Below are 20,834 nucleotides of genomic sequence, written 5' to 3' on the forward strand. Positions count from 1 at the left end.
ATTGTTTCCTTTGAATTATCAATATATTAACTTTTTCAAGAATATAAAATGTAAATATAATTTACACCTATCTAATATATCTAATATATACTTACTAATAAAATCTTGGACATATTGCACTAATACTATAGAACTATACCACTTGTACTGGAATGATAGGCCAGAGTCCTGTGTTCACATAAACACTGTTCCAGTTGTCTTCAGCTGTCGAGGAACTTCTCTAGGTCTGACGGGTCATCATCCAGCTGCACTTGTTCTAAGGATAACTTTGGTGGCAATGTCGGACCTGGAAAAAGATACAAGTTTCTTTAAATTTGGTCAATAGTGGTTCAATATTAATATGGAAAATTACTCCTTTTCCAGAATATAAAATAGTAGCCTAGCACATTCTTATGATAGGTTACAGTTAGGACATTTTGTAAGGTTTCTAAAGTTTAACAATCCATAAAGGAGTACATAAACCTTTTATCAATGAAACTTTATAAACTACTAGCTGTTGCCCGCGAGCTTCGCTTCGCCTTAAAATTATTTTGCCGTGGACTACTCCCGAACTACCTACCCAATAACATGCCATGGTGGTATTAAATTAGATGAAAGTTGACAAATAAGTACGAAGATACTTGACTAAAAAAGATTTTCATGACTTCATTGAGCAAAGACTTGTATAGCAATGGCAGAATAGTAATTTATAAATGTTTAATTTCAAGCATCTAACTTATGCAGTTTTGGTTTTTTTCATACTACTTATTTTTTTTTTCACTTTAACTCCCATTTTTCAAAACAAAACCATAACTTTACTAAGGTGTGCAGACATGTTAGATTGAAAACATCTAGGTATCTTGCAATATCCTATTGTAACTAAGCTTTACGGCTGTTTTAACAGCATGCAGATTTCATCACGCACGTGGGATAGCACGCCATTTTCCCGCATCTCGTGTGCATATTCCACGCGTCACAATGAATACTTGTATGAACGCGTGCGGGGAAATCCCGCGTGCGTGATTAAATCCGCATGCTGATAAATAGCCTAAGTTAATGCGGAATTTCAACCGCTAACTCCGGTTTTTGTGGGAAAATACGGTACCTAAGCTACGTCCCTTCCTAATTTCAAGTGCCTACGCTACGTTTAGCCTGTGCGTGTCAGTCATGGGAATTCCGTATAGAAAATCTCTGCATATTTTCCTAAAACACCTACGTAATAAGTTTCATGGTTTTATCTTCAAAAATGACGCATAAGAACCAAATGACAATGAATTAAACGTATTGAAAAGTACAGTCGTTTATTGGGTTGTTTTTGAGGACCTTAAAAACTTACTGCAAATACATACAAACTATAAGTACATTAGCTAAAATCAAACCATACAGCGATCTATATCCGATCCGACAACGCCATCTAGGAGCGGACATAGCTACTATATAAATTAAACTTCTAAAACTCAACACCCATAAAACTTTCAACCCCTATATTACACCCCCACACTGGTTTTTTTTTATATGCTAATTATTATTTTTTTGTGATTATGTAGTGCCTAAATACAAAATATAATGTTTTTATCTTCAAAAATGACGAACTTCATACAAAATATGAACACCTATTTCATCCACTCACAGATCGAAGTTTCAAAAACGCTATAACAAAATGTTTAATTATTGCTCATCAAGTGCTTAAATATAAAGTTTATTTAAAAAAAGATCTACCCCGGCCGGGAATCGAACCCGGGACCTTCGGCATAGCAGTCAGGGTCACTAACCACTACGCCAGTCAGCCGTAGTATTTGTATCTTTTAAAATTAAGTATTCGCATACAACTTTTAACCCCCCCTTTTAACCCCTTACAACCTCCGTTTCGCAATAAAAAGGAGCCTATGTTCTTTCTCAGGGTCTAGACCATATGTATACCAAATTTCATTCAAATCCGTTCAGTAGTTTTGGCGTGAAAGAGTAACAGACAGACAGACAGACAGTTCCGGATATAACCAACAGATGGCACTAAAAGCGCAATACAGAGAGCTTGTATGGAACCGAGGCGAATTAATATGAAGATCCTACATCGCGGTATTAAAGTTTTTCAGTTGTCTGAAATAAATAAAAAACCTAATATGTTAAATCTATTCTATAGTAGGAGAGTCAGACAGTGACTTTCGCATTTATAATATTAGTTAGGATGTAAAAAAAATAATTATACCTACTCATTGGGTCATCATTTCATAACTGATATGGGTTACCACACGGTTACCACCACCGCCACTGCTTACAGTCATACCAATTAATCAAATAATATTAACTTTGTACATTTAATTTCCATAATCATGGCTGTACAGGCTACAGCCTTTTCACATACCTAGAGTTATGTTGTCTTACGCAGCAGTTTACTTAACCTAGATCTTACATAGTTAGATCAGTCGTCACTTACAACTGAACCATTACAGTCCATCTTTCTGTAATACTTATTTAATATATTTTGTGAACTAAACTCCTCACTGACTTTACTGATTGGAGTCGACGGGTACCTCGCATCGGCCCCTACAATGGCAAACTACAAAACTCTGTAGGAAGAAAAACAAAACTGAGAATAGCCAATGTTTATAATAATAATAATCATTTATTTCAGGCAATATCAAGAAAACCCATGAAATGAAATCGTTTATTTTTTCGAAGTAGAATATTAGAATTACTTGTCAAAAGTCATAAACTACCACCATTTCACAAAGGCCCTGTCATTAAGGAGGGAAGAAATGGCAAAAGGAGAAAACATTATCCAATACTCAAATAAAACATGCTCACCAGGAGGCAAAGAGCCAGTGGCCAGGTACTGCTGCACGTCGACCTGGAACTGCATGCCGCTGGCCTCCTGCCGGTACTGCAGCTCCGCCAGCTGCCGTCTCTCGCGCTCGCTGCTCTTGTCCGTGTTCTCTTTGGCCAGTTTGTGACGCGTCTCTTCGAGAGCAGCTGTGGAAATATTTGATTTGCATTTTGTTAACTTGAGCTAGTTGGTATGGTGTGTTTGCTTCCTTGTTTACACAGAAGTGTTTGGGAAGTAACTACACAGGAATTTTTGGATTTGGAAGTTAAAAGTTATTATTAATAAATATACTTTACCATACCTAGGGTTGATTGATAGCTAGGCAATGATGAAATTGGGTGAAATGAATTATATTTGAACTTTCATATTTAATTTTAAACTACAGCACATATGAAAGTTAGTAATACTAACCCAACTTCTTAGTCTTGTATAAACTGAGGTGATAGTGGTGGTCTAATTTCCACTTCTCCATGTTACTTCTTTCAATTATGTCCTCAAATTCTACCAAGTCGTCTTCAACACTCTTGATAAGCGCCTGAACATTCTTCAAGCTGTTCATGCACTGCGCCACGGCGGAGGTGAGGTTCGGCAGGTTCGCCAGGTTCTGAGCCATCTCGTTGGCATTCTGCAAGCGCTTTTTCGCAGTTTCATGCAACTCTAGAATCACTTTGTCCACTTCCTCCGCAGCTTTAGCGTTCTCGTCGGCGTGCTGATGCAATTCTGACCAGCTTTCCTGGTATTTCTCAAGCAACTCACCACCAGCTCCATAGTTTACTAAGCATTCACTTGATGGTTTATGTTTTTCTTTGAAAATGTTCTTAACTTTTTGCACTTCTTGAAGGGTTTGCCTCAGATTCGTGTTTGTACTGAGCCCGTCTTGCACCACTGAGATGAAGTCTTTAAGATTGCCGAGCATTTTGCGCCAATAGCAATAGCAATAGCAATATTATCGTGAAAACAAAATATGTGGAGTGGAATGTGGATTTTGGAGAACTGTCAAATGTCATCAAAATCAAAACAATAAACCATCATTATATTTTATTCAACGTTGCAAGCAACAAATGAATCCACATTCCAACAATCCTTACTAATATTATAAATGCGAAAGTAACTGTGTCTGTCTGTCTGTCTGTCTGTTACTCTTTCACGCCAAAACTACTGAACGGATTTGAATGAAATTTGGTATACACACGGTCTAGACCCTGGGAAAGAACATAGGCTACTTTTTATCCCGGAATTCTCACGGGAAAACTTTTTAGGGCGAAGCGAAGCGCGCGGGAACAGCTATAGTAAAATAAAAAAAACTAATCTTGAATGTTTATTCTAAGTACCGAACACGAATAATCTGTTCACTACCCATCTTGTCGTGGTATCCCATGATGATCATACCGCACAGGCTAGTTTTGATCAAGCCGCTGGGTTTTTTCGTCTTCCCTGACTCCTCCTAGTTCTTTGGTTGGACTCGTCTCCTATGCTTGGCTACCCCCACCCCACTTGGCTATTCGTATTTTTTGGCTATATTTGCGGATATAGTTGTAATTACAGCCGACACGTTGGACTGTGAATAGGGGTCCATTGCTCTATGGTCAATAGCTTCCTTTTCCGGAACAGTGGAACTGTCACTGTCACTTTGTAAACAAAACAAACGTTTTTTTGAAAAGTTTGTATTTATAACGTAAATACATTCTGATCATAATCAGTAAACTAATATACTAACATGAGCGAGAATAAAATAAGTAGTAATGAAGTGCCAGAGAAGTTCGCCGAGTGGCTGCTATCGATGGGATGTCCCGCTGAGAAGATACCACAAATGGACAAAGTTGTCCAGTAAGTGAAGCTAATGTTTACCCCTCAATACTGGCTATTATCATGTAGTTCCTGTATGCTAACTAGTAGAAAATGCCTTCAGCATTAAGTACACATTTTTTACACTTATATTTTACTTTTGTACACAATTTTGTACAATAAAAGATATTCAGATATTTCCTGTTCAAATATTTTTTTACCAAGCTATTGCTTCCAGAATGTGTCGCGGCCAGTACTACATGGTGTGGCGGAGCATGATGGAGCGGGTGGAGGCGCGGGGCTCCATCCGACAGAAGAGGCTGCAGGTGTTCAGCGACGACGTCCGGAGGTACCAGAGGGCTAATAGTGTAAGTCAGCCTGGTTTTTATTGTCTTGTAAATGGTTGTTGGACCAACATCTAGGCTATTAGACCAGCTCACTTAGCTGGTGGGGGTGAAGAAGGTGACATTACAGAGGTTTCAATCAAGATCATCAACCTTCAACCTCTAATCATCAACTTAATGGAGAGGTGTTGTACATAAATCAGTAAAACATATAGGCATAAGCTTTTTATAGCTGGCAGTCTATGTAAATATGTCTAAAATAACCACTGTTTCTGTCTTTTCAGCATGACACCAGCATCATAGTCCCTGCTGAGATCCAGGCGTGGAGGAAACACAAGGAAGTGAAGGAAAAAGTAGCCAAAGCTGAGGCTCGAGTACAGGAAGCCAACAAGAAACTGAACCAAGTTATGGACAAGGTCTCCACCAAATGTAAGTTAACATATTCAATGGCATCTGAAAAGGCTTGATTTTAGTTTTTAGTTTTACTTGATCACATGACCTAGGTCTTCATAGCATGTTGAAGACTAATAACTAGACTGGCGTTTGTCACCAATAGTCACCATGTATTATAGGATTGGCCATTCAGATTATAGTCAGTCCCTGACACAGTTCACTCAGGGCTCCCTTCATGCTCTTCACTCAACTATTATGAATCGCAGTACCTCTATAAAGTTACCTTAGCCCTTAAAGTTTCCAAGCCTACTAGTCTGTTACATTTGCTACAGCTGTTTCTGGTGTTTTTGAAATAAGCCTCTTAGCATGACCAATATTTAGTATAGTTTTATTTATGGTTTCTTTTAGCGCTAGCACATATAACAGCCTACATGTAAGCTTCATTCTCTTATACTCTTCCTCCTCCACAGTGTCACAACGCTCGCTAGCACAGCGCGGGCTGGCGGCGGCGCGGCGGCGCGCGTGGCTGCTCCAGCTGGCGGCTCGCGAGCTGGGCGCCGGCAGGGAGGACGCGCAGCGGTGGCGGGAGGCGGGGGAGCGGCTCGCGCCCTGCGCGGGGGAGGGGGATGTCGAGGTAGGTGCAGGGAAATGGATGAATCTGCTGTATCTTGAGCGAACCATTCATTCATTGAAAGGAGACCTGAGCAGTGGGGACGAGATGGATCATGATAATGGTGATGATGAGCGAAACTGTGTTTGTAAGATACCTTGTTTTTACAAACTTTTATTTATTAAAATGTAAATTTTATGTTTCAGATGAAACTGGACCGATGTTTGTCTCTTCTTTCGAAACAGCATGTGTCTCCTAAGGTGAGAATCCAAAAATTTTGCTAATCCTCCTGAGGTTGGAAATTGGCAATATGCCCACAACTTAATTTACATATTAGGTCCTTACATATGAAATTGGCGTTTTGTCGTACTGGCCACTTTGATCTCAAATATTACCTTTATGGTTAGGAATTCCAAATTCAAATTCATACAGCTATTTACTCATGCATTTGTGTTTCAAACCCCCTAATTCATTTGTTTTTTCTTCTTTTGTTTTTTTCTTTGTGTCACTGTTTACAAAATGGAAAACTTGAAATATCGCGTTATTTACGAGTATGAGTTCCACCGTGGCACCAATGCTGCAGAAACGGCTCGAAGGATTAATGATGTGTATGGTGACGGTGTCGCAAAAGAAAACACAGTGCGTTTTTGGTTCCAACGTTTTCGTTCTGGAAATTTCGACCTGCAGAACAAGCCTCGTGGACGGCCGGAGACCAAAGTTGATAATGAAGAATTAAAGGCTATTGTGGAAGCGGATCCATCGCAAACCACGTCCGAGTTAGCTGCAGGCTCCGGTGTTAGTGATAAAACTATTCTAATCCACTTGAAGCAAATTGGGAAGGTGAAAAAGCTTGAAAGGTGGGTACCTCATGAATTGAGTTAAGCAAACCGACAAACGCGCGTCGACTGCTGCGTTACTTTACTCAACCGGCACAATAATGAAGGAATTTTAAATCGAATCATTACCTGTGATGAAAAGTGGATCCTCTACGATAATTGGAAGCGCTCATCGCAATGGCTGAACCCTGGCGAACCAGCCAAATACTGGCCTAAGCGAAAATTGACTAAAAAAAAGTTGCTTGTAAGTGTTTGGTGGACTAGTGCCGGTGTCGTTCACTACAGCTTTCTTAAATCTGGCCAGACGATTACGGCAGATATCTAATGTCAGCAACTGCAAACCATGATGGAAAAGCTAGCTGCTAAACAACCGAGGCTGGTCAATCGCTCTAGGCCACTGCTGCTTCAGGACAACGCTAGACCACGCACTGCACAACAGACGGCTACCAAATTAGAGGAGCTTCAATTAGAATGTCTTAGACATCCACCGTACTCTCCGGACCTTGCTCCAACAGATTACCATTTTTTTCGCAATTTGGATAACTACTTGCAAGGAAAAAGTTCAACTCCGATGGGGCAGTCCAAACCGCCTTCAAAGATTTTATTGATTCCCGCCCGAATGGTTTTTTAGTAAGGGGATCAATGAACTACCTATGAGATGGCAAAAGTGCATACATAGCAATGGTACATACTTTGATTAATTTAATATATTTCATTAAAAAAAAAAACGACTTTATGTTCCTCCTATAGAAAACGCCAATTTCATATGTAAGGACCTAATATTATATTTTGCAATGCCTCATCTAGGGTTCATAGGACTAACTGAAGTGAATTCATACATAATTATGTTTCGAGAGGCTTATGACCAACCAATCTATTTAAACTTAATTTGTTGTTTATTGCAGGCTGGTGCAGCATCTGTATCCATCGCGAACGTGAACCCTATAGCGAGCTCCTCTGTCGTGTCTACTGCTAGTGAAGGCGGCGACCGTGATCAGTGTGGTAAAATATTAATTACAATTCGAAAATTTACAGCTCAAATATTTTGGTCTTATATTTTTTGTTTATATCTTCATCCTATAATAGCAGTCCACTGTTGGAGGTAGGCCTCTCCCAAAGCGCGCCACTGGATGAGATCTGTAGCTTTTGTTTATGTAACTTGGGTAATTTTGCACCAAAAGAAGAGCGAGAGTTTTTATAGTAAATATGTATCCAAATTAAAGTTTAATTTATTGTATAAGGCATTGTTTAGGCTTTGTAGTTATATTTAATTTATAAATATGTCTTTTATATAGCTCTAGTTGTAAGTCCGTATAAAATTTTATAAGTGTTTTATCAACCCTATTAATTCTTCTTCCTAGACGAAGCCTTATCCTCTTTGTTCGAGTCCCCGGCGGCGGAGGTGTGGTCCCTGCTGCTGTCTCGCCGCGCCGCCGCCGCCGCCGCGCTCGCCGCCGCCAACACTGATGGCGTGCCTGATGCGGGGGAGAAGGGGTGAGCATTGAGGAAATATTATGTTATCAATATTCACATTATCTAACACCTTTACAATAAACTTATTATGTTAAAGCTAATTAGGTACAGATGGCGCTTAAATTACTACCCGATTCAAATTCACTTCAAATTGGTTAGTTCAGTCACCATTTTGATCCCCCATTAAGTTGATTGGTCAGGTTAAGTCAGGCACACTCCCAAAGTTTCACTTGGTTTTCGTCCCTATTGGTCTGTTTACTGTACGATCGTGAGGGCACTATTTGTGTGCGCACGTGACAGAGACAAATATATAAAGGGCAGTTACCGCTTTTCGCTGTGCTTTGCGACCGTGCTTCATTATAATGTTGGTATTGTTGCAGGTGTACCCCACAGCAGCTAGTAGCCCACACGGCGGCGCTGCACTCGTCGCTGCGGCTGCGGCGCGCGCGCTCGCGCCTGCAGGCCGCCGCCGTGCGCGCGCGCCTCGCCGCCGCCGTGCAGGGGTTCCACGTAAGTACTGGGTTCCACGTGAGTACTGGGGCTCCATGTGAGTACTGGGGTTCCAGGTGAGTAGTGTGAGTGTGGCGCTCGCGCCTGCAGGCCGCCGCCGTGCGCGCGCGCCTCGCCGCCGCCGTGCAGGGGTTCCACGTGAGTACTGGGTTCCACGTGAGTACTGGGGCTCCATGTGAGTACTGGGGTTCCAGGTGAGTAGTGTGAGTGTGGCGCTCGCGCCTGCAGGCCGCCGCCGTGCGCGCGCGCCTCGCCGCCGTCGTGCAGGGGTTCCACGTGAGTACTGGGTTCCACGTGAGTACTGGGGCTCCATGTGAGTACTGGGGCTCCATGTGAGTACTGGGGCTCCATGTGAGTACTGGGGCTCCATGTGAGTACTGGGTTCCCTGTGAGTATTGAGTTAATGCCGTGGGTTGACCGAAATGGCCAGAATTAACCGAATGGTGGCCAATTGATAGGAACAAAAAAAAACTTTAAGAAAATAAAAATAATTGATACTTAGTTATTTTCTTCTAATATTACGCTGTCGTCGGATACGATGAAGGGGCCGTCAATATCATAATACGGTTTCGCTTAAACTTCATCATTCCTAGGAATAAAAAGAGCAATTTCCATGCTTCATTTTAGACAAATAACAACTACACTTTCAGAGCATGAGTGATGAAAAAAACCTTATTCCCGCAGAACCTATTCAACTCGGAAGCATGCGAGGTGCTAGTCCTACAATGCGAGCGCGCGCGCGCCGGCGCCCGCCTTGCCACGCTCAAGAACCTTCTAGAAGACGTCACCAAGAGACGAGGAGTCTTCGCGGCGCCCGAGAGTGAACCCAAGGAGGAGAGGCAGGCCAGCGGGAAGCAGTTGGCGGCTGTTGATCGGGCTATTGTGAGTATTGTGCATATAAAGTCATTTAGAGCGGGTCCACATGTATAATTACCCGTAGCACAGGATTGTTCCGCTTACTCCACGTTGTGTTGGAGCCATGGAACAAGCCCTGCCCTAAGTAGTAGACTGACATCTGAATCTGACTGGCTGATCCTTTCACCAGGGTAGAAGAAAGGAGAAGATCTTGCACTTATCTCTTTTGCCATGTTATTCGGCCACCTACAAAACATTTTTTAAACCCAGTCCCTTCCATCGAAAGGCCGCCTTTTTGTACTGTTTTATTTTAAAGTTCTATTCCATTTGTCTCGTCTACAGCTAGCCAAGAAGGAGGACATCAAGCAGCTAGTGACAGCCATGGCGCGCAGCGAGCGTAAGACGCAGTGCGTGCGCGAGAGCCTCCTCGCCATGTTCAGGGCCTTCCAGAGGGATGGCGATGATTGCGACAAGTATAAAGGTATGTGAAGTATACACTCACGTGCAATGAAAAAGTTCCAACTGTTCCATATGTAACTGGAATTTTTTCATTGCTCGTGATTGTAAACAAAATGTAGACCACTTGCACATGTGTAGAATAGAATAGAATAGAATAGAATTGGTGTACCAATGATAATAAAAAGAAGAAAAAAACTCGAGTATTTATAGGATGATAAGAAAATATTCGAATACTGTAAGTAAGTAATAAGGGAGATTGAAAGATAATAGCCTAAACTCGTAGAAGTATCCTTCTAAATAGTTATTATCAATCAATCAGTTAAGCGGGTTTGCCAGGAATATTTAATCTCGGGTGAGGTCGGGTTTTTTGACTAAAATTTAGAAGCCAACATGAATTGTAATCGGGGTATTGCTACAAATCATATACATCTAGAATCTAGTCATAAGATGCTTCACGCCAGATACCTACCTATGTAGTATCTTTCTGAGATTCCCGAGTGCCACTTATATCATGCACTTGAAACCTCAAGTAGACCCCTCCCATTCCCCTCTTACGGCACGCCATTCGAACTGGGGCCTTATTCAGGGTATAACAGTGATTTCTAAGCGATAATTAATATCGTATTCCATTGCTACGCGGGGATCTACTAGGTGTTTCTGTAAAAAATCATCTTAGGCACATCACTGAAAGTTATCAATATAAATTGAAAAAAATATCTGAGAAATATTATTCATACTTCCATCTACTGGGTAAGCTGTAAGTTCCTTTTTCACTGGAACCTTTTCATTGCTAAACAATAATTGTTAGCTCGCGAGTGTAGCATTATAAATGCACAACTTATATTCGCCATAACAACTCCCACAAAGCTCTAACTAAACCCGTCCACAACAGGCATCCAACTGGACATATCGGAGGAAGACCTGGCGTCCACGTTGCAGTTCTACCAGCAGCGCGCGCGGCGGCACCAGCTCAGTATGGACCTGGACGGGTCAGCCGGCTCGTTGGGAGAACAGCAAGGTACGTTCGGTGGGGCTACCACCACCGAGCATTATGTAATCGCTTGTCAAATCAGACGTACAACTTGTTTGGATATGATACATCGACAAAGGAATAAAGAGAGGACATGGCATATCCACGAAAAAAATGCTCCTACCTAAACTTTGGTTTCAATTAAAATGGCGGCTTTTTTCTTGAAAAATGTAAACAAACAAATTATTTGACAGCTGAAGTAGCTTGTGTTTGGATGTCAGTCAACATGGCGACCGGTCGCAATGTTGTAATTTTAGGCAAAGACAAAACTACTGTTGTCCTTTTTTACGTAGGATAACATCAATAAGTTAAAAAGAGACGACGATATATTTTTAAGTACCGATTTTTATGCCAGGTCCTCTCTTTATTCCTTTGTCAATGATATGATAGCTCAATAGGTGTTTGACAGGCGAGCGACGCTGCTAATGGATTGTTATTTGCTATGTGCCGGTGGTGGTACGGTAGCAGGCCAGTTAACTAAAGCTGGCACTTTCACAGTACTCACACATATTAAATTTTCATATAAGTACAATAGTTTAACATACGCGTCGATCACACGTGACTGTCACTAACGGGTGAATACCAAAAATGGCAGGTTTCGATAACTGGGCTATATTATGAAAAAGAGTGATTTTTCAAAGGGGCGTATTTGTAAGTATGTTAAATATTTTGCGGGTTTTCGACTAACGTCACGTATAATTTAATATTTATTTATGAACGATTTTTATTAAACTAAGGTTTTGGTCACAGTTAAGGTTTTGTGTTGTGGACCTTGCTAATCTTCCATCAGTACTTTTTGACAATATTCAAATATATTTGCAAGTACCTACAGTTAAGAACCTGTGAATCTTCATCGACAAACACTTGTCTTGGGGACCGCAGATTGAATCAGTCAGCCTGTAATGTAGCAGCTCAGCAGGAGCTGGTCTGGATCACCGGGGAGCGACCCCTGGGCGAATCGACCTGCCTGGCCTCCCCTGAGAGTAGGGGTTGGGTGCTATATTGTAATGTGATACTTACCCTTATGACTAACGTCCCTAGTGCTTAGGGCTGGTACCTACCTAATAACTCTCAATTAATATGTACCGGGAAGCGGTCTTAGACTAGCTCAGCTTGACGCCGGCCTCTGAAGGAGTGCCTGGTCGCCTGGGGGATCTACAATGACCGTGAAGCGGTCCTAACTAACCTGATCTTGATCCTGAGGCCCCTGGAGGGAAATAACCTCGGTAGGTGTACGGGGTGAGAATTAATAATGCCGATTAATTAGTGTAACACAATTTAGGCGGCACTGGACCCGCTTTATTTACAACCAGGTTAACTTATGTATCTAGGGTACTTACAGCTTATGTACTTAACATTAACTCACTACACAAATGCACAAATGCACAAATACTTATCACGGTTATGGATATTAATATGAATCGGGCCCTGAAGGGCCCGACGCGGATATACCTATCTCAATAAAGGGAAGGAATACAGGGTACAGGAGGTCAGGCGAATACCGGTGGTACGTGTGGATTTGTTCCAGGATTTGTGGAGTGTATTTGTGTTGATAAGAACGTGTGGCTGAGGGCCGGTGTGTGTTCAGTGATTGTATAGTTCGGTACACGGCCGCTTTAAACTAGGCGACCCAGGCGTCCGTGTATTCCGGGGAACCTCGATCCGCTAGTAGGCGACCCACAGCGTAGGGAGGACGGTGTTGTGAGCTTAGTGTGCGTGAATAGATACTTAGATAGATACAGGTGCGGGGAGGAATATCAGGAACGGAATGATCACTCGCCGGAGCAGGAGGTGACGAATGGTGGCCGGGCGGCGGTCCGGCGGCTATTTATAAGCGGGTCGCCCCGCACCCTTGTCTTCTCCGCAGTCGCCTGTGTGGTGCCCCACCTCGACTCGCGGGCGCTCTTGTGGCTTCGGTATGTGGGTAGGTGCGGTGGATGGTTTGGTAACGGCTCGTTACAAGCCGAAGAGCGGCTCTGCTGCTTAGGAGATTGCGTAATTTCCTTCATACATCCACTAGGATTTAGATTTATCAATCTCTATTCTTGACTATGCCGACGCTAGCTAGCTATCAACCTATCTATTTGGTTCACGAAAATATGTCCATATTTCCGAATTTCGTACCAAACTCAAGTTAGCCATCGACGGAATACATACATATCTCACTCATATATGAATTAAGCATTTGACTTACTGTTTAAACCAGCATCCCTTCAGTATTTAAAAGGGACTATTCCGTACTTTAAAGCTTTTTTTCTCAGCTGTATACTGTGTCAGTTATTGCGTGTAGTGCTAATTCACTGTCGCTTTTGAAAATCTTTTTACCCCTGAATAGGACTAAGGTCAGTTTGGTGAAAGGATTAGGCAGTCAGATTAGCGTAAGTTACAGCATACTGCCTATGATGCGCCGGACGTATAGGTACAGACTGGGTGAAATTTTATTAGTGAACTTCACTGCCGGTCAATGGTGCCGACATAACACTGTAGTATCTAGTATATTTACATACATACATAATAATATGCTCACGATTGTAATCCCCGAAGGAGTAGTAAGAGGTTTTCGCTGTACATTAGTACTCACGTATATTTATGTATAAATAATTTGTATTGTTAACAGACACGCCTACTGAACCCACTTTTGTGGACGAGCTGAAGTTTTACCTGAAGAAATTCAACTTGGAGAAGAATAGGAAGCTTGTTCTAGACAGGTATGTAATCTAAACTATAGCATGTAAGTAGTTATTATTAATTAATTTATGTATTTTTAGTATTATGTAATTTATTTTATATGAGGCTAACGACGAGTTTATTTATTACCTATCATGTTGCTATCAGTGAAAACTTTTAATGACTAACTATTCTTTACTTTAATATTTATCTGCTTTGTTATTCAGTCGCTAGTCTTCCAAACAGAAATAAATAAATAAATACCACAAAACTACAGTCAGAAGCGTCGTAAGACGAGGACGTGCCGCAAATGAATACGTTGCTATGCAAAATTGAACCAAGTCGTGTCCGCACTGTCCGCGCTCCGTCTCCGTCTCTTGTGTGTGCCCGCGCCATAATACGCTTCTCCCAGAACACCATATACTTCAATTAATTTATTAACTTCAAGATTTTGTTTTATTATACAATACAGTGTTGCAATGGCTATTTTTTGGTGTTAGGTGTTGGACACCAAATAAATATTTTTATCACTATCTTATGTAGTACAAACACAATTAATTTCACCCACACCTTCCTTTACCCAGCGGCGAGAAGATCTGGACATTCGAGACCCTAGCTTCCTCCACCGCGCGCCTCCACTCCTCATGTCTCTCCGAAGAGCTCTCGTGCTTGCTGCTCTGTCCGTCGCTGGGTCTCATTGGCGGACTGCGGCAGTTGTGTGACACTGTCAGGATGAGGGATGAACTGGCGGCCGCGGCGCGGGGGCTGGAGGATAGGGGCCCGAGGGTGACGTTCGGTGAGTGTCTTAGTCTTCTGCTTAGTGTTGTTTGGTGAGTGTATTGGTCTTGTTAATGTTTACTGTAAGACTAGAGCGCGGCTGCATTCCTCGTGTCTGTCGGAAGACCGCTAGGTTAGGAGTCCCCGGGTGCTGCTTGGTGAGTGTGCTGGTCTTCTTCTTAAGATGTTTTTACCTGATAGCGTGCGGATTTGTTCACGCACGCGGGACAATCTCAAGTGTTCTATTCATATAAGTATCTTTTGTAACGCGTGGAATTTGCACGCGGGACGCGGGAAATGGCGCGCAATCCGCAGGCTATTAAAACACCCTTAGCGTATTACTAGAGCGCAGCTCCACTCCTCGTGTCTCTCTGAAGAGCTTTCGTGCTCCCTGCTCTGTCCGTCGCTGGGTCTCATTGGCAGGCGCGGATCCAGACATCAAAATAGGTGGTGGGCAAGTAAAAAAACTGACCAAGTGCGAGTTGGACTCGCCCACTCAGGAGTCCGTACAAGTCTACTTACTGAGATAATTTTCTTTTTAATTTCATCATAATTTATATCCGTGAATTTTTCATATTTTTTGGATTAACTATTTAGCCAGCCTCACTTGAGTCTAACAAAAATTTGCACTTCAAGGCTTAATATTTCGTAAACCAATCACTGAATCAAAAAATGGTTTGAGATAACCTGTAATATTTTTGAAAGACCTATTCAACAATATCCTACATCATCAAAACAACAGAAAAAAAATCATCCCAACTCTGCGTGTCCCATAAAATACAATGCAAGTGGGCCGTAAATTTGTAATATTTATGCGAAATAATATCAGCTTGATATCTTTACTTACTTGTGTCTGAGAAAAACGGTGGTGACAGACAGACGAACAAGAAAGTGATCCTATAAGGTTTTTTTTTCCTTTTGAGGTACGGGACCCTAAAAAAGGTGGTTTTGCCTCGCCTTGAGGTATAAGGTGTAACAGATTTTTATGTATGTTGGTAGTGATCATAACGCAATTTTCCCTTTTCAAAATCCCTCTGGATCAATAAATATTTATTTTTTTATTAAATAAGGAACACCAGCAATTAACACAACATAAATAACAGTAAATTTTACATTTCAAAACTGGAAAAACAGGTTATTTTTTATCCAACAAAAGTTTGTGCTACGGCAAAAGTTACTATACAACGTAGGTATACAACAAGACTAAACTATCATATGTCATAGGGATTATGCATATATTTTTTATATTCTTATTCGATAATTTTAGATCACTTTATTATAGTTAAAAAAATTCAACGCCAAAAAAAGTAATTTAAGGTAGGTATTTTAAATAAAGTTAAAAAAAGAGGATGGGCGTTTTGGGACATAATTATGTCCAATAAAGATGAGCCATACATCGATGGATAGCTCTTTTCAAGTGCGCAAAAAAATATTATAATTATATAACGACAAATCCGTATAAGTTGTCCATTTTGAAATATATTCGTCGCAAGTATTTTTCAGCGACATTGTACTCTATCTCTCTGTGTGTTTACGTGTATTACGCCCTAACTGTTGATGACGTAAACATGTACTTACTATTAAAAAGAGAGAAATTACCTTCAACCGTAACAAATATAATATTCTAATGAATGATGATCATTTGTTAAAAAAATTAAAAATGAATGTGAAAAAATAACAAAAACATTAAAATTACAGAAATAACTTATAAAAACTTTCAAGGTACGATTATTCTAATTGGACGGTAAATCAGGACTAGCGCTTCTGTTATTCATATTCTGCAAAAAAAACCTTTTCAACGACGTCACCTTATCACTCATCTCTATTGGTGCCGGTCCCAGCTTCCATAGATTTGTGCCCATCCTATTTTACAACCGACACGACCACTATAAACGCCCGTCATTTCGGCGGGCTAGGTTTGACGTTATTTAGTAGTTTCACATCCGCCCTAAGAAAATGCGTGACGTTTCTAAAGTTTGAGTTTTTTTCTACTTTTCAACAATTATTTACTTGCTCAAAAATAAATTAAAAGTGGTATACTGAACCTTAGTGCCAATTTCTCCATTCTCGGTTAGAGCATAACCAAGGAGTAGTGGATAATCAAAAATATTGATGGAGGCATAATTTTGTAATATCAAATATATAACATCCAAGACCCGAGAACAAATATCTGTGTTTAAACAAATATCTGCCCCAGCCGGGAATCGAACCCGGGACCTTCGGCTCAGTAGTCAGGGTCACTAACCACTACGCCAGTCAGTCGTCTACTACGCCAGTCAGTCGTCTTGTAATATCAAAGTTTATTAAAAATAATATTTGAACTGTATTTGAATCACAATGACATGCATATTTGTTGAGGTTTTGTAGGAATTGCAAGTAAAACTTGAGATTTCTGATAAATAATAATATTTATGTTGCTAATGTTATCTTTATAGGGCGAATAGTTTTATGTTACCTACAGCTATTTAAAAGTCTAGTCATAAAATGAAAATTTTCAAAATTTCTACACCAAATTACCAATTTTTACTAAAACATTTTAGAATTTGATCAAAACCTTAAAGTTTTTTATAATAACTGTATTATAAAAAGGCTTATTGAGATCAAACTAGTCTCGTTGTACTTAAATACATAAATAGTGACTTTTGCTGTTAGCCGAAACTGACAAAAAACATAACAGAAAATTTTATTGTTTTTGAATTCTTCAACAACTATCCGGAGGGCTTTCGAGGTGAAAATAAAATATTTAGCATAACCAGAAATCATCACCATCAGCATCATTATTTATAAAAAAAAACACCCATACGGAAATGATAAAATAACGAAATTATTATATGTATTGAAATCCCGTGGTGTGATATGGCCAGGCATTTAGGTGATGGGCATGCCCATCTTGCCCATATGGGTGGATCCGCGCCTGCTCATTGGCGGACTGCGGAAGTTGTGTGACGCTGTGAGGTTGAGGGATGAGCTGGCGGCGGCGGCGCGCGGGCTGGAGGATAGGAGCCCTAGGGTGCTGTTTGGTGAGTGGTTTAGTCTTAAGGTTCAGCAAAGGCACAATTACGCCGCCAATTGAAAATACAAATAACTTATTTCCCAAAACTGCCACGTTTAAAGTTTTAGAACCTCTATCCCAATACCCAGTGCGTTTGCTACTTAGACTTCTACATTCTATGAACTGGGTATTAGCTGGTACTAGTTATTATTCTGTGGTATTAGTAGGTAGGTTCGTTTCCATTCGTTTTTTTAATGTAAGTACCTATTATATACAAAAGTCATTGTATTCTCCAAAATATGGATTACAACCAAAAAAAGTTATACCTAAGTAATTTAAAAAACTAACTAAACTTACACATAATTTATTTACAGATTTAAACATAGCCCAATACGTGGAAGAAGAGGAGCAGCGCACGGACCAAATGAAGAAAAACATCGGCACCAACATGCTTAGTTTGGAAAAAACTACCAAACTACTTTCTCGAGGCGAAGAAAATCTACGTCTGTGGTCGGAAAACCCGCTGAGGAAGCATGTCTCTAGCAAACGAACTGTCGACGGGAAGACTTACGAAGAATATGAGACCTTGTATCTGAACTACTTGAATCCAATTGCTTAGCTAGTAAGGACGTATTCTTTCATTTTTGTAGTAGCCTGTAAGATGGAAATAAATGTGAGCTACATTTAGAAAAGTTTTTTTTTTCATAAAGATGAAGTGAGGTAGGTACATTTCATACATTTCAAAACTAACTGTGTACTTGGATTATTCTTACATTTATATCTATTATGAGATGTAGGTTTATTTAAAATTACAATAGAAAAGGCAAATTGAGCGAAATCGTAGAATATAAAATTAGAATAGAAAAGGAAAATTAACCGCAATCGTAGCAAAACATGGAGGTAGTACATACCTACCTATTATAGTTATACGTTATACTACATACTATACAATATATAAATGAAACAAATCTACATCCAAACTTCTACAGTTATGTAACCATAACTTAACCAAACAAAACCATAATGAGAAAACACAAAATTATTATTACTTTCAGAATAGCCGGTAAACATAAATACCCAAACCACCCTATACAACCAGACCCTACGCTCCCGACAAACCGATCCTTGAAATTTATCTCTAAAAGCTTTCATAAAACCCTGCCTCCCGCCCTGCCCAGGCAGGCCAGAGAGGGGAAACGTGGAGAGTGCTTAGGGCAGAGAGTGGTCTGAATATTGATCGGGACTCTATCTGTCCGTCCTTCTTTAGCCTGCTTCTAGTAAACCCTACATTCTTGCCCCTTCTCGCTCCCTCTTAGCAACGGCTATTTACGTTGTGGGGTACCAGGTACCAACCCGACTGGTCGGGATTAAATCCCCCACGGGTCGCGTCGCACAAATACACAAAACAAAACTGTTCTAGCCGGTTTCTGGCTTTGGCTTTGTATTTTTGTTTTGTTATTTTTAAGGTATATTCTATTTTTGTCTTATTCTGTTAGTAACATTTAGAATTATGTATAGTGTGTCTACTTAGTACCTATATTATACCATGACAATCGATCTTAGTTATGAAGTTCGTAAATTAATAATTTACCTACTTATAATATATTTCGCAGTTTCATAATAGATCAAGTCAGAAGATAACAATGTACTTAATGGTATTACTTATAGATGAATGTCTAAAAGTAAAACTAGAATAATTACGGCTTTTTCGGTTTCCATTTAATACCCAGGTCTCGGGTAGATGTATATGGACAGGATTGAGTAGATAGATCCGATTTGCTTGCAACTAAATTGAAGCGCGAAATTAGTCAACTGATTGTGGTGTTACTTCAATAGTGAAATATTCTTCGTTTTGATCACTACCAACAACATTACTTGGAGTGTATTCTTCCTTGATCCTTCGGAGAACAGCTTGCCTCCTCATTTTTATTAAATTCAATATATCTGATTGAACATCCAGCGCGTCTAATATTGGCAGCTGTCGGAGCTGGCTGGCTACATTCTTGCCAAAATGATCAAACTCGTCTTCTTCTCTTTTGTTATTAATAACCTGATCTATATTTTTATGTAGTTTTTCACTGGATTCTGCTACACGGTTTTGAAGAGGCCATATTTTCTTAGGTCTTTTTCTGCTGGTAGGAACATGACCTTGAGCACTCTCTGCCCACTCTGGAGTGATTAGTGGGTTATCAGTTATATCTGGGGAAGGTATCTCCCGCTTCGGGCTAACAGGAGTATCTGGTTCATCCAGTGAACAGTTGGCTGGTGTATCTTCATTTGACTCTACCTGTAAAAAAAAAAAGTTTTAGAAAGTAGTAAGTATTTAAGTACTTAGGTAAGTACTTAATATCCATAAATACCTACATGATTTTCGAAAAGTCATAGCTAAGACTAAAACTTGTGAAGTAGGTACTTACCACATACTGATTAGTTCTCCTGCTCTTAATGATATTACATAGAAAACTATCTGCAATATCAAACCACACCAACGATGGAGTGTAAACGTCATCGACACTACATCCCGACTCCGTAGATCTTCTAACTTTTGCCTTTTCCTGTAAATATGTACTACGGATATTGTTGATTTTCATGTTCACATCTTGAACCGAAAGTCCACTGATGTTGAAGTTATCAATTATGCGTTGAATCGCTTCATTTCGAGCAATCTTGTTTCTGTAATCTTTTAATTTCACGTTCCACAGCACTGGCTCCGCTTCATACATTAACACGAACTTCACAGTGTCTCGTTCACACCATTTCTTTTTAGTTCTTACCATTATTTTTGTTTGAAAACTAGAGAAATCGAGCAGCACCCGAGTCTACTCTTATCGGACGCCGATTTCCGAGTGCGTTCGGATAGCTTCGGCTTTGGCTTCGGATCACGTGTTTACATAAACCGAGCAGTCAGCCTATTTATAGAATATCTCTGAGTTGAGCCTACACTACAACATAATATAACGGTATGAGTCACCCGAGTGAGGTCGGATCGAGCGTACTCTTATGAACGATATCTTTCCTGACTTTTTCTAAATACATATAATAGGTACGTGCGTAACCAGTAGGTATCAGTTAGGTGGGGAAACGACATTTTGTCTTCTTCAGACGGGAGGATGTTCGAGCTTTAGTTCACGTTGCTAAAGCCGTGGCTAAAGCTGCATACTGACCGGCCCAACGAACGCCCAATGATGGATATTTATCATACATAAATTGCAGCAACGAAGGCGACCAACGAGCAATGTCAACGAAACCCGTTCGTTGGCGTTCGTTTAGCCGATCTGTACGCAGCTTAACATTTAAAGG

General features: G+C 40.5%; 3 protein-coding genes across 3 annotated transcripts; 1 reads left to right on the forward strand and 2 right to left on the reverse strand.

Moving 5' to 3' along the window:
* Positions 1–3: 3 nt before the first annotated feature.
* LOC105380957 (dysbindin) lies at positions 4–3,744 on the reverse strand. The gene is made up of 3 exons (XM_011550581.3): positions 3,215–3,744; positions 2,785–2,949; positions 4–286 (listed from the first exon to the last, which is right to left on the reverse strand). Exons 1-3 carry the CDS (start codon positions 3,717–3,719, stop codon positions 201–203), a joined length of 756 nt encoding a protein of 251 aa, XP_011548883.2. The 5' UTR covers positions 3,720–3,744; the 3' UTR covers positions 4–200.
* Positions 3,745–4,446: 702 nt separating this feature from the next.
* Positions 4,447–18,226, forward strand: LOC119690355. Its single transcript, XM_048628087.1, has 15 exons — positions 4,447–4,630; positions 4,827–4,956; positions 5,217–5,361; positions 5,796–5,959; positions 6,142–6,195; positions 7,677–7,773; positions 8,133–8,265; positions 8,625–8,754; positions 9,439–9,636; positions 9,952–10,090; positions 10,961–11,086; positions 13,716–13,806; positions 14,350–14,458; positions 17,460–17,562; positions 17,909–18,226. Exons 1-15 carry the CDS (start codon positions 4,521–4,523, stop codon positions 18,151–18,153), a joined length of 1,974 nt encoding a protein of 657 aa, XP_048484044.1. The 5' UTR covers positions 4,447–4,520; the 3' UTR covers positions 18,154–18,226.
* Positions 18,227–18,339: 113 nt separating this feature from the next.
* On the reverse strand, positions 18,340–20,461 carry LOC105380956. Its single transcript, XM_011550580.3, has 2 exons — positions 19,952–20,461; positions 18,340–19,821 (listed from the first exon to the last, which is right to left on the reverse strand). The coding sequence occupies exons 1-2, from the start codon at positions 20,309–20,311 to the stop codon at positions 19,339–19,341; spliced, it is 843 nt and encodes a 280-aa protein (XP_011548882.3). The 5' UTR covers positions 20,312–20,461; the 3' UTR covers positions 18,340–19,338.
* Between the last annotated feature and the right edge of the window lie 373 nt (positions 20,462–20,834).

The sequence above is a fragment of the Plutella xylostella genome, chromosome 20 (assembly GCF_932276165.1).
Source record: "Plutella xylostella chromosome 20, ilPluXylo3.1, whole genome shotgun sequence".
Taxonomy (NCBI): Eukaryota; Metazoa; Arthropoda; class Insecta; order Lepidoptera; family Plutellidae; genus Plutella; species Plutella xylostella.